The sequence below is a fragment of the Bactrocera dorsalis genome, chromosome 1, assembly GCF_023373825.1.
Source record: "Bactrocera dorsalis isolate Fly_Bdor chromosome 1, ASM2337382v1, whole genome shotgun sequence".
Classification (NCBI taxonomy): domain Eukaryota; kingdom Metazoa; phylum Arthropoda; class Insecta; order Diptera; family Tephritidae; genus Bactrocera; species Bactrocera dorsalis.
The window spans coordinates 29,477,911-29,491,560 of NC_064303.1; the positions used below are offsets into that span (position 1 = coordinate 29,477,911).

Below are 13,650 nucleotides of genomic sequence, written 5' to 3' on the forward strand. Positions count from 1 at the left end.
TATGTAACAACTGTTATTTATTTTTTTTTTTTTGTATTATTAAAAAAAATTAGTTTTTTCTTCTTAGACTTACTCTCACAATTTGTTGTTTTGCAACAAAAAAAGCAATGTAGAAGAGCTAAGAAATGTTATAATAAGCTTTTTAAGAGCTTAAAGCTATGCATTAGAATCATAAAGGAAGTGCCCTATCGGCGACCGCCTGGTATTAACCGGATGCCAGTAGAAGCTACAAGTATGTGTTCGGATTATATAAGAGTGCTCATTATACTTAAAATTACCAGAATACATAATTGATTAAAATATATTTTACGAGAAATTTTCTAAATGAAAACTATTTTTAAGAAAGGTCGTGAGATTATGTTTATAGCTCAACTAACAATTTAGATATTGAATCAAAGTAGTAAACTTTCCTAAGAAAGTTAGGAAAGTTAAAAGGACGCGAAGAAGATATAAAAATATGTTACCGAGCAAATTTTTGAATGTCAATTTGAGTAAATAAGAATTGGTTTAAAGAATAAGAATCTTTTACCTCAGCAACCATAGAAATTAGTATTCGCAATATTTGTGAAATTGTGACAGGTTACCGTAAAATTAGTTGAACGAGTTAACACCATTGACATCTCAAAGGAATGCATAACTTATACCATTCACTAATTCAGTTTGCGATACGAGCGATAAATTGAAGGAATTATGCTATGATTCCCACCCACGGAATTTGCCAAATTTTGGTCGTCAACGACTTTTTCTTATGCTCAAAAAGTTGCTCGCTGAAATAATATTTCATTTCAATGTGTAGGTCAGGATGGAAACAAACTCATATTTTGAAACCTATGTACGTAGTGGAAATCATCTCGAAGAAAAATGTCACATTTTCATTCAAAAACACATTATTTCTTTACGAGGCCAAAAGCTTTAATAAAGTTAGTGAATATCTTATTTTTAAACTCTTAAAATCAGATAAAAGTTATCGGAAAGTAATTGCGCCTTGTTACTGAAACAAAAAAATTCTAATCAAGTATAAGCTCACCATATTCATGCAGTCAACTCTTGAACCAATAAGTGAAAGATTTTATAATTTTGATAACATTAGCAATAAAAAAAAACTATGCAACTAAATTTTTGAAATTATAAAAATGTTCTTGGAACATATTTAATTTGAATGAAACTTCTTCTTTTTTTTTAATATTTCACTTCAAATCCTAGTACATATTGGGTAGTCGATAAAAAAATAAACAAATGTACATATATCATTTTGGTCGACCACTTTTTGCCATTTTACCGCTAGAAACAATATTCTATCAGTGTAAATCGAAATTTCGAGAATAGAAGCGAGTGAACCATTGTTGTGCTACATGAACTGATACAGCATTGTCTCCGTAAACTTCACCAATTTCATTGTTGGCTTGCGTGGCATTCTTTTCTTTTTTATAAAAAAAAATTCAAAATATAGCGAGCTTCTTCATTATTTTCACTCACTTTTGAACAGCTATAACTTTTTTTCAAACTTCCCCGAATTTAATTTTTAAAAGAACCATAAAATCTCTCATTTCCAACACTTTATGGTATGATGCAATGTGATTGCTAGCACAGGAGATATACGACTGCATTGATAGCTTTTGAAAAATACGAAAAGACTTTTTCGACTACCCAATATTTTTTATACAACCGTCAAAAAATGTTAATAAGAAACGATGAAAACAAATGTCATAATATCTAGCATGAAAGTGCAGGTTTTAATAAATATGCTTAATGTGTATCATAAAATCTTCTATACAGTCTAAAGTATAATTTTCTATGCACTCTTGCCATATTATTGGTATTAAACATACATATTGCGCTGTAAAAATTTATGTCAACTTATATCCTCGAATGAAGAGCATAAACCAAGAAACCCAATCTCATAACATAAATAATATTTTTTTTTTTTCAAAAATTTCTACAAGCAGTGCAGCAAGCATTGCCACAAAATTAGTACACACATATCGCATAGAATTGCCCGAAATGTAATAGCAAATCACAGAACGAGGGCGATGTCGTGAATAAACGCAAATGAACGTCTCTACAACTTGCGTGTCGTTTATTTTAGGATAGCATACATAAATGTTTAGGCAGTGGTTTTGGTAAGGGTTGGCAGCGATTGTGACGCCAGAGAGGCAGCTGTGTGCGTGGTATGAGTAGCATAACAGATTTCGTAATATATTTTATGGGAAATAGAAATATGATTCAAATTTAAGCATATCAGGAAAAAGTATGTTTCAAATATTTTTCGTATTAATCAAATATTAGCTTATATTATTTGGCTGGAAAGAATGCTATTCATTATTATCCAAAAGTTATCAAGTAGTCCAAAAACATTGTAAAGACTTTTAGCATTGCAATTTAATCTTAAATTGCGTGCTTATAATCACATATTTGTCTATGACGCCTAATTGTATGCTTTAATCAATATCAAGTTTATGAAACAGTTTCTATAGTAAGTTCATACTTGTAATATAAGGCAGCAATAAAATATATTTTCATAGAGCCTTCAAAGTCAGGAGCAGATAAATTACACTTAACACATGTCTCTTAGTTAGAAAAAACTATTAATGGCACACAAGCATTGCCTATTTTTAGGCTCACATGTTTCTAAATAATAGATTTCGTCTATTTTAAGTGCATTTTTCGTTAAAATACAATGCAGCTTTCTAAAAACTACCATTGAAATACTTAAATATATAGTATGTAAATACCTAAAAATAATTAATTATATAAATAATTGCCATTTTGGAAAAAAGTGAGTCCGTAAGAGAGAATTTCGAAAAATAGTATTATATTTTCTTTTTTTCAATATTTTTCAGTGTCAAAACGTCCATAAATATACAATGACACATTAAAATGTACCGAAAATGTCACTAGTGTGACAGCTGTCAATTACGTTGTCACGGTAACTTCATTCAGTGATGGCAATCTCGTGGCACGTGTAACAATAGCAGCTGCTTTTACGGCGGATTTTCCGCACCGTTTGTCAGTTTGATGGGCAACACTTTTTGAACGTTTCTAAAAATAGCAAATTTACCCTTTTTTCTGTCTGTTTTCTGTCGAAATTCATGTTATTTCTATGCAAATAGGTAATAATTTTTGTGAGCGCTGCAGTGGGTTGGTCTGCTTTAATATTTTATGGTTTTCTTTGAAAAAAATTGAAACTTTCGGCTAGATTGACATTCAAACTGTTTTTTTTTTTTCGTTTTTTTTTAATTTTTTTTTTCATAGTTTCGCTGGTAATTAAATATTAATAAGCATGTTTGTATATTGGAAATTGTCACTTACTTTCAACGGTAAATTGTACGGCAACAATTGGCTGTACGTAACCTTCGATATTTTTGAATGGGAAATAATAGCCGGGGAAACCCATGCGTGGATAGTAATCGCGTGCTTTAATATTTTCCACATCGGCAGGGTTTTCACCTTCGCAGGAGATCCAAACGACGCTGGTCTGTAAAATGGAAATTAGTAAAAGTAAGTGGTTAATAAAATAGTGTTATAAAAAATGTTTATATTATACATATAAGTTGGAGTCATAAATATATATATTGAGGTCTTAACACATTTTTATACATAAGCAGCAAAAGAACACTTAACCCAAGAGAAATTTCCACTGAAAACACTGACAACATCTCAGAAGTCAAATGTATGTTCCAATTTCCTTATTAGTATTAATGTTTTGAGAGCTTTTGGCTCTGGTTATTTAAAACATCTTCAATTTTATACGCGGAGACGCTTATTTCTCCATTGAACTCGCTTAAACCAAGAAGTGTTCTTTTAATGTTTATAAGAAAAAAGTATCAATATTCTTTTCGAGTTATCCAACTGCCTATTTCATTTTACCGAGTGTTCTTATTCGCTTATAAAAAGTTACGCACTTTTTCGAATTAACCAATTACGCCAAACGCAGAAAACAGCCGAACTTATGATCTTGCTAAATAGACATTTCATTATTTTAACGAGTGAACTTTTGGCACTCGCTTACAAAGAAAAAATACCAATTTTTTCCGTTTAAACAATATTTTTTTCAAAGAAATTTTATTTCTTTTCGCACTCACCTGATTTGGTCGCAAGCTTTCCTTCTCTTTAATATGGTTCTGCAGTTCGACAGGCATATCAACTGGTAGATGTTTTGAGTCGTTGTAGATAGTTGGTTCCCAGTTGTAAATCTGTATATAAAAAGTGCAAAGAAAATGTTTTTATAAATATTTTCTTTTCAGTTTGAATCAAAAATCTCTTCTACCTTATTCAACTTCAGGAATATGCATGGTCTGGCCTGATGATAGCCGAAGTTGTTCTCCTTTGTGCATGGAGCAAAAGCGTTGGCATCAAAAGCGCAAACTTTACCCTCTGGTGGTGGGTTTTCGAATGAACAATTCACTTGATTCTGCTTTGGTAGATTTTCATAGGCTGTATGTGGTTCAAATAATATTTGTAAACAATAAATAATTATGAAGTAATGCATGAGGATGTAGGAAGAAAGCATTTTAGTAAAGCATTAAAAGTAAGCTACTTATTCAAGCGATAATTTATGGCTGTAAAGAATAAAAATACTTAAGACTAAATTTTTAGCATTTCAAGGCAAGTGGAGTTTTATATTATTTTACAGCGACTTTTTATATTACTTTATAGCAATAAACTATATATACTTAAATATATGTATATACAGATGTATATATTAGCAAACCTTTCTTTTTTATATATTTTTTTTAGCAAATTTAACGTACAGCTGAAATTCTAGTCCCTGCTACAGCAAGTACTAGCATTTACAGATTTTTTTTCATTTTGAGTTCATCTACTATTCACACTTACTCTTAGGCACAGCTAGAAATAATGCCAATTTCAGCATTGAGTTAACATGTGTAATTAAAAATAAAAATTTTTTGAGTAACCAAAATTTTTAAATGATCTAAATATAAATTGATAAGCGTCGAATTTAAACCTAATTCCCTTTTTTAGTAATATTTATATTTTAGTTTTACTGATATAATTGTTTGGTGCTTTAGTAACACATTCCTTTGAATTTCAGTTACAAATTGTAGGCAATTCTCTCATTTCTGTGAGCAAAAAAGTTCTCAAATACCTCTTACGAGGTTAAAGTTCACCAAATAATAATGAATAATAGAAAGCAAATATTGGAGAAATCTGTAATCCATAAATTTTTGCAGACATTTGAGAGTTAAAGTTGCCACCCTATGTAAATAAGTACTAAAATAGTATAACTGATAATACAAAAATGGTGTTAATTAGAACGCGTTTAAGCCTAATATTTCCGAAAACTTTCTGAAAATCATCGATTTGGGTTGATTTTTAAATAGAGTTGCCATTTAAAGAAAAGATTTTAAATAAGCAAAATGTTACAGCGGCTTCAGTAAACATTTAAAAAGTAAAACTCTAATAGAAAGAAAGTATTTTAGTGCATAAATTGTTTGGTATAGAGTTGCCACATTTTCTTTTTTAAAAATAATTTAATTGAAAATATTACTAAATTTGTGCTAATTGGAAAGCCCGAATATATTTTAAAACTCTTGGATTGGGACCAATTGTGAAATAGAGTTGCCACCTAAGAAAAAAATTTAAGAAAAATAAAGTGTAACTACGACTATAGTAAGAAATTTAAGGCTCAAACGCTACTAATGAATATAAACTAAAAACCTTCGATTTGGTTCAATTTTGAAATAGAATTGCCACCTAACAAAAAAATTAAGATACGCAAAGTATCACAATGGACACGTTTAAAAATGCACTTCTTAAAGTTTTAAAGTAACATTTCGTAATAGAGTTGCCACCTATTGAAAAATTTATAAAATTTTACCCTCATATGTAAGGTTCTGAAAAATCTTTTCGGTGCATTCGGGAAGACTTAAATTCAAAAATTCTTTTAAACAAAAGTGGTAAATTCAAATTCTAATAACTGAATTATCCTTTATAAAATGCCAAAACACTTAATGTAATCATAAAACATAGACTGACTAACACATTTATTACAAATATTGCACACAGAACAATGAAATATCACTGATAAATTTTAAATAAACACATTTATGATAATTTGGCTTTATACTTACATTGAAGGAATGATGCAGTTTCATCGACCCAGTATTTGTAATTTTCGGGTCTCGATTTCTCGTACCAGATTAAAGTGCTCTCTACATTTGCCTCTGGGGGCATTGGTCGAAAGCCAAGACCTAAAAAGAAAGAAAGTACACAATTTGTAAATTTTGTAGAAACATAACAGTGCTCCTTAAAATACAACTATTTCGGTTATATTCATTTGGCATGAGTACTGTACTCAACTCTCTTCATTTCGACAATATATCTCACCAATTTATCAAGCAATACAAAATTGGTATAAAACCGTCAACCGTAATGTCTTGAAAATGTTTATTTTAGATAATTTTGGGAAAAAAGTTGCCTCCTAGGATAAATTAAATTGAACCCTCTTTAGTTCAACCATTTATCAAATTATCAATATTCTGAAAATATTTTAGAAAGTTCAGCTTGATTTTTGGAAATTATTCAAGAAGTATTTAATATTTAATGAGTAGGTTTTTCATATAATTAGTTTTAATTTTTAAAATTCCGCTTTAATCAAACATGCTAAACATTCAGCTAGTTGCTCATACGCCCCACCCCACATATACACAGCGTACGAAAAGTACTACCCACATTTAATCACTATTGACGGCAACATATAAATTATAAGCCACAATTTTAGTAAATGATTAAAACAAAATCCATTCCAAAATAGCTATAAATTTTCAGCAAGCACATAAATTTATTTCCAACCCTACAATTAAAGTTACTTATTAGAAGAACGCTCCCTTGCACAGTGTTCGCACATCACCAACATCAGTGGTTTATTTTGAAGAACCTAATAAAAATTCAATATGTATACACACCCACGTCATTATAACAACAAAAAATAAAACGACTAACCAAAATTGCTGGCAATAAAATAGAAAAGAGCACACGCTCGCATGCGACTGCTCATGTAGTTAATCATACGCCATGCTGATCCCAAGCTATTTGCGCGTGCAAATTTTGGTGGCGCCACGAGTATCTAAAATTATTTATTTATTTTCCCATTTAGCGTTGTTGTGGAATAAAGAAAATTGAATTAAAATACATTTAGAAATTCTATGCATATACACACATACACTATTTGGGAGAACAGACACGACCGCAAGGCTATAAATATGGAAATTGTACGCCTGACCGCGCATAATTTTTGAAGTGTTCACGCTATCACCACAAGAATTTGAAAGCAGCTAAAAACCGTTTCTTATATGTATATTTATTTACTGTATATATAATATTTCTTATGGCACATATATAGTCAACTTAAGTTGACAAATAATATATATGTATGTATTTGTATTAAAAAAAGGCAAGTTTTGCTATGGGACTAGGACAGCTTTTCGCATCATTTTTCATCAATTCATTAATTGTCACTTGCTTATTGAATGTATCTTGGTTGGTTGATTGATTAAAAACAGAAAAATGCAGAAGCGCTAGATCGCAGGCGGTCGCGTTTAAGTTTTCATGAGGTCCATTATACTCCCAAGCGTTAACCAATTAAGCCTTATCCAGCAACTCAATGGATTTGGTAAAAAAAAGATATTTTTCCTCCAGAGCTGTCCAATGTCTTTAAAGTAGGAACAATTGAGAGCCATGATAAATATCCCGTCTCAATCGAATGAACGCTGGGCATTCACAAAGAACAGCAACATTATATTCTCATCATCCTTCGCGCATACTCTAGTTCTAATATACGAGTATGTGTGTGCATTCTAACGATTCCTGTTTACTAATTTTCTGAAAAGAGATCGTAGAGACATGTATCCTATGATGACCCCACAATGTAGCTTAGTTGCCCTGTCTTGTTATTGTTTCAAGACTTGATATATTTCTTTAGTATCCATTGCTTCAATCAACTCTTGAAGGAGTAAAATGGTCTAGGAAAGTCTGAGGGAATTATGTTCCTGGCTACCTCGAGCGAGCGTAGCTATCTTCCTTTTCATTTCATTCAATTCCTAAATAACTTGGTATCCAGATGTATCCTTGAATAACAAAACGCAGTTAAATTTAGTATAGTAACGAGGTGGAGTATCATATTATGCTCGCAGGGACGTCGGGCCTGAGTTCAATGGCCTAAAATTTATAGCCGTCTGGCCGTAAACATTACACTTCACTTGCATATGCATTGGTGATATGAAGATTCAACTCTAGAATCTTTGATATAATAGCATTGTCAATATTAATTGTTATACTATTATACGACTACAGGCTGCAGGAGAATTTATATATGGAACCTCGGTGGGTGATGGTGGTTAGAAAAACACCGTTAACATGACCCCACTTTTCAACTGGGAAAGAAGGTTCAAAGTAAACATAGGAAATGATACCTTGCGCAAAATTATGCAAGCTAAGTAGCTTAAAAATGGACGATGGAGTTGGTGCTGGAATATACTGTCCACAGTTAGACACAAGGTAATCTTTGAAGTTGCCTGTCCACTGCAGTATATTTCAAGCTGAGGACTCTGCTATTATGAAAGCTGCGGGGATGGCCTCTAAAGCATCTTCATCCAAATCCCGAGTCAACATCTACGTAGACAGCCAAACAGCAATCAAGACCGTAAAACCGAGTCGCATACCTGCCAGAAGTGTCTTTGGAAGCAGGGCAGCTGTGGAAAGTGTTGCCTGATGTAAGCAACTTCACTTCTGCTGGTCAGGCAACAAAGGCAACGACGTTAATGAAATTGTGGACGAGATTGCCAAGAATGGTGTACGACTAACATCCGAAAACGTAGTCAACATTGTCCATACGACGATCTTAACAGAAGCATGGCAAAGAAAATCAAAACCCGATGGAACGAGCCACTTGAGTGCAAAATTGCAAAAGTCGAAATTCGTATTGGCACCCGATAGAAAAGATTGTAGGTACAAGATGAGAATACTAACTGGTCACTGGTCTGGTGGCGACACACCCCCGCTGGATGGGGCTAACAGATCGAGAAACTGCAGTAAATGTCTAGAACAGGGCACCAGGGAAGCTATGAAACATCTCTTGTACACTTTTTCCAATTGGCAAAACTACCCTCTAAGCATCTGGGGTCCTCACGGTACACCGCAGGAGGTATCGATAGTGGGGCCGCAGTGTCTGTTACAATTTGCTTCAAGCGCAGACATCCTAAAGGCTGACTAATTCTTTCTGACCTTTGAAATACACCATTTTCATCTGACACTTAAATCATAATAACCACGTGCTTACAACTTTCGGCACCTAAAATTTCTTCTACAACATCATTGCCGTTACCTTAAATACAAATACTTCCACCCTTTTCAACATTTTTGGAAACAAATAATTACCCAAATGTGCTTAACTTACCTGGATTCGAACCAATCATTCCATCGCCCAATGTCCACTTGGGCTTATCCACTTGAAGTGTTTGATAAAACACAGCCAACATGGCAGCGAAGAATCCAGTTAACGCCGCATAAAAAATAATGTAGAAAAATAAAATTTTTGCTGCAAAGAAAAGAAGCAAAAGCAAATAGGTTATTAGTAAACATTTTAGAGTTGTAAAACATTTGTTCTAAAAGTAGTTGGTTTTCAAAACCTTTTATATAAATTACAAAGTATGTTAAAAACTTCTGCTGGAAATTAGAAATTTTTGATATATATTTCCAGTTACAATTTCTTGGCTAAAATTTTGAGTAAAACTACTTTTGCAGCACTTTTACATATCTTAAGCATCTTAGTCTTAGCGTCTCATGCAAAAGATCTATCAACAAGAATATTAATTATTTATGAATAGAGATTGAAAACTTCGTATATTTATACCACCTCATCTACGGACACAGTGAAAACGTAGGAATTCAGCTGGTTGTAGTTGAATATGGTTGTGAACTTGGATACTTATATTCTAGCAAAGGTAAATACCAAAAATTTTCTACTTGCAAATTTTATTCGCTTAATATACATCGGACCGTTTTAGCGACTTTTCCGTCATAACCAAGGAACAATAATCACATCTTCTCAATTTTGTAGAGTGTTTTCGTAATACAAAAGTTTTCAGTAGAGAACTGGTATTCATTAATGAAGAGTAGTATTAAAAACCACTGTATCATTAACCATTCGAACGCTCGGTTATTCTTGTTCCAGATTGTCAAAAAAAAGCAATCGAATGCTTCTGATGATAAATGTACAAGATAATCTAAACATTTAAGTTTTCGGACGGACTAGACAATTCTGAAGTCAAGCTTATTTCTCCATAAAATTTAGCACTTTCGAGATAATTTTTTTTAGAATGGATTTGGACGACCAAACAGTGACATTACTCCAGGAAATATTTGTTGTATTCAATGCAAATATATTGAATAAAATATCAATCCGTACCATTGATGAATTTTAATTAATATTTGATTTATTAAAAATCACCTTCCTCATTGATTTCAGTTAAACTATCTTCAAAAAAACATCGCACACACCCTGCGACACGATTAAATATACATCAAATACATGGGTGAATTTTTAATATCCAACCAGCTGATACTAATCAGATTCACTTCTGTCAATTGTGGTAGCGCCACCGCAGCAATACACGCACGCTCCACTCGCGCCCTCTTCTCTCTGCCTACCTTCATATTTCTATCCTTTCCTTTTCTACTGTTTCTAAATTGATATTTGAAAATTTTGTTGTTGGCATTTCAGCAGCCACTTACAGCCGCGTACGCGGTTTTCCGAAGCAAAGTAAAGCCATAGCAAATATTGCTGCGTTGGCTTAAGTGGCGGCAGCTGTTTGTATTTATAATGCCTTTTCAGGGTTGCTATGCCGATTTGTGCATAATAATTATTTTCGTTCAGGTGTAGGTTTGTAGGCACTGCGAATTTGCATTTTAATTGACAAGCCAACGAAAGGCAAGCAACTGTTGTTTCTTCTTGTACCGCGATTTCGAGGTTATAAATAGGAGCGTATGAAATATGAATTTAAGTGGATTTGGAAAGAGATCGATAAATACATATGTGTCGTCTGTTAAGTTTCCTTTTTTATTATTGTATCAAGTATTCGTATACAGTTTATAAAATTGTATACTTACAGACACGTGAAGAGTTTTTATTGAAAATACTCAAATAAGATCTGCTAAAAAACTTACCAATTTTCAGATCTTATGTCTTGAAACCATTGTTACATATTTGTGATATACTTCTATTTTATTGATCCTCTTAGAAGTAAGTTAGATATCAGTCTACGCGTCCGCTGCTTGAAGCGGAACCGCCTCCTATAAATATCAAGATTTCCTTCCTCAACTACGTCAACGATATAAGGACGGAACTAACTTCAGACATGCTCTTTCACAGTGGAATGACACATATGAAATCAAACCATCACCCTTTACTCGAGTTGCCGCGAATATCGAGAGTGAACTTGCGCAGCTTCAATGTGGATACTGTAGCTGGTTAAACTCCTACTTATCCAGAATCGACCCCGACATACCAAATATATGCAACAAGTCTCCGCATGACTCCAACTATCGCTTTGCAGGCCCAGCTAACCCTATACATATGACACCCCTTTCCCAATGTTTCGACCCCATTGGATCAGTGCAACAGCACGTTTCCTGGGCCTACCGTTGGATGACCTATCTGACCTTACTAAATATTTTAACGTGAACTAGATAACCGTTACAACAATAACAACAATATTGGAGCTCACCATTACTTCACAACTTTCATTGATCGATCCGTGTGAAAAATTCGGCTAAGGTTGGGGAAAAATGTTGTTGGTGCAGAGATGCTCAATAAAAAGTTAAAGGAACACCCTTTTCTAACAAAATTATAACTGACTCAGCTTGGCTCCGTACACTGAGAAACCAATATACAAAATTACTACAATAAACATAAATTTATCTTGGTGCCGACTCGCAATCGTGTCACGCCCTCTCTCTACCTCTCTGTTCAACCTCTTCCTCTCTCTTTTGTTGTTCGAAAAATAATGGTTTTGAATATACATATATGATATTATACTGTTGTTGATTTCAAAATTTAAACGTAATAGCAATGCTTTTATTTGAATATATTCCAGACTGAGATGTGAGTTAATGAAAATCCTCAGCTAAGCATTTCCAGAACTGAAACTAGCAATTTCACATAAAAACCGAATTGCGGTATAAGTAGGTCAGTCAAGAGATTCTTCTAATTTGACAACTCTAGTCTAAAATGAGATCACTTAAGGTCACAGACCAGAATTAACAGAGAAGATTCCCTGCAGTATGAAGATTTATCTGTACCGTCGGGTTACTCAGGTCTAACCTAGATCTAGAATCAGAGGTATTTATTGGAGGTGGTTAATAAATAAGTTACTTCCTTTCTTTTTAGGCAAAAGAAACTTACTAAGATTTGTGAGAGAAAAAAGGTAGAGTAAAGCTTGTAGTTTCGAATTGCGTAACAACTTTCCCAACACATTTCTTTCAGATAATTTATGAAATATACAAATCATTTGTTAGATACACATTTCAAATTACACTTTGTTTACTTCGTATCTCCGATTGCTGGCATCCGTTAGAACAAATAGTTTTACTTTCCAATTTTTCAAGTAATTAAAGTAGCTTAAAGCGCACTAACAAACAAGTATACTATTGGCTTACACATTAATATATGCATATGTATTTGTAAATGTATATATATGCACACAATTACACACTCATTTACAGCACATTTAATTTTCTTTTAAATTCCATTTTTCCATTTTCCCCCACAGCAATTGAAAGTTAGCCATTGTTTGGCATGCATACATTCCTGCTGCACATGCATGCCTTTATTTTACCGTCAGTAATGGAGGAAAAATTGCTTGGCAACGACAAGCCAACCAAAGTGCTAGCAATTAGTTTGTGCTATACTAATTTTAAAATTTATTGATTTGAAAATGTTGAGTGCGCCAACAATGCTACTCTACAACCAAAGTCTTCCCCGCTTAGCTGCCTCTAGTTGAGAACTAGCATAGCTGGTTATAATTCTATTATGGTTTGGGCTGATGGAATTTTCTTGTTTGTTCGGCGTAGTGAGTTTTCTAAACTTTTTTGCGGTTATTTGGGTTATTTTTAGATTAGCAATGACAAATTCCGTTAAAACTGCATGTGCAAAATAAATAAAAGGATTGAAGATATTGAATTTCTGTAGGTAAGCTTAATGTTTTATGTGAGATTCTCTATATAGAACAAAGAAAATTTCTTAAGTTAGTTCTGGAATTAGTACTTTTTTGAATAAACTAGTAAAAAGCTTAGTAGTCTTTAAGAAATGTTAAATTGGAAAAATTCTGTTTCTTTGTAATATATTTCCAGTAAGTCGTTCCATCTGTTGTCGAATTATAGTGCCTTTAAGCTTTAAAAGATTTTCAACGTTGTTTCAGACTCAAGTATATTAGGTTGTGTTGCGGTATTTTCGCTAGTTGGCACTGAAAGCACGTAGTTCTAGTTTTAAGGATACACTTTTTGCTAAATCAGATTTTGAAGAGTCGGAAATTTAAGTCCTTTTCAATAGCCTTAATTTATTCAATAAAGATTTTTCTTAGAAATTTGTCACTTACTATGTGCTAGAATTTTAGAAATATAATCTAAGCCATT

General features: G+C 33.0%; 1 protein-coding gene across 9 annotated transcripts in view; it reads right to left on the reverse strand.

Moving 5' to 3' along the window:
- The window catches only part of LOC105223294 (sodium/potassium-transporting ATPase subunit beta-2), a 104,504-nt gene that overhangs the window by 32,802 nt on the left and 58,052 nt on the right, over positions 1-13,650 (reverse strand). For 5 of the 9 annotated variants that reach the window (XM_049446637.1, XM_049446621.1, XM_049446643.1 and 2 more), the window contains exons 3-8: positions 9,416-9,556; positions 6,093-6,212; positions 4,837-4,848; positions 4,268-4,434; positions 4,083-4,193; positions 3,310-3,475 (exon numbers count right to left, since the gene is read on the reverse strand). In XM_049446637.1, coding sequence (XP_049302594.1) covers positions 3,310-3,475; positions 4,083-4,193; positions 4,268-4,434; positions 4,837-4,848; positions 6,093-6,212; positions 9,416-9,556 — 717 coding nt within the window. The remainder of the gene's footprint in view (positions 1-3,309; positions 3,476-4,082; positions 4,194-4,267; positions 4,435-4,836; positions 4,849-6,092; positions 6,213-9,415; positions 9,557-13,650) is intronic. The other 4 variants (XM_049446648.1, XM_049446657.1, XM_049446654.1 and 1 more) reach the window with 1 other exon arrangement.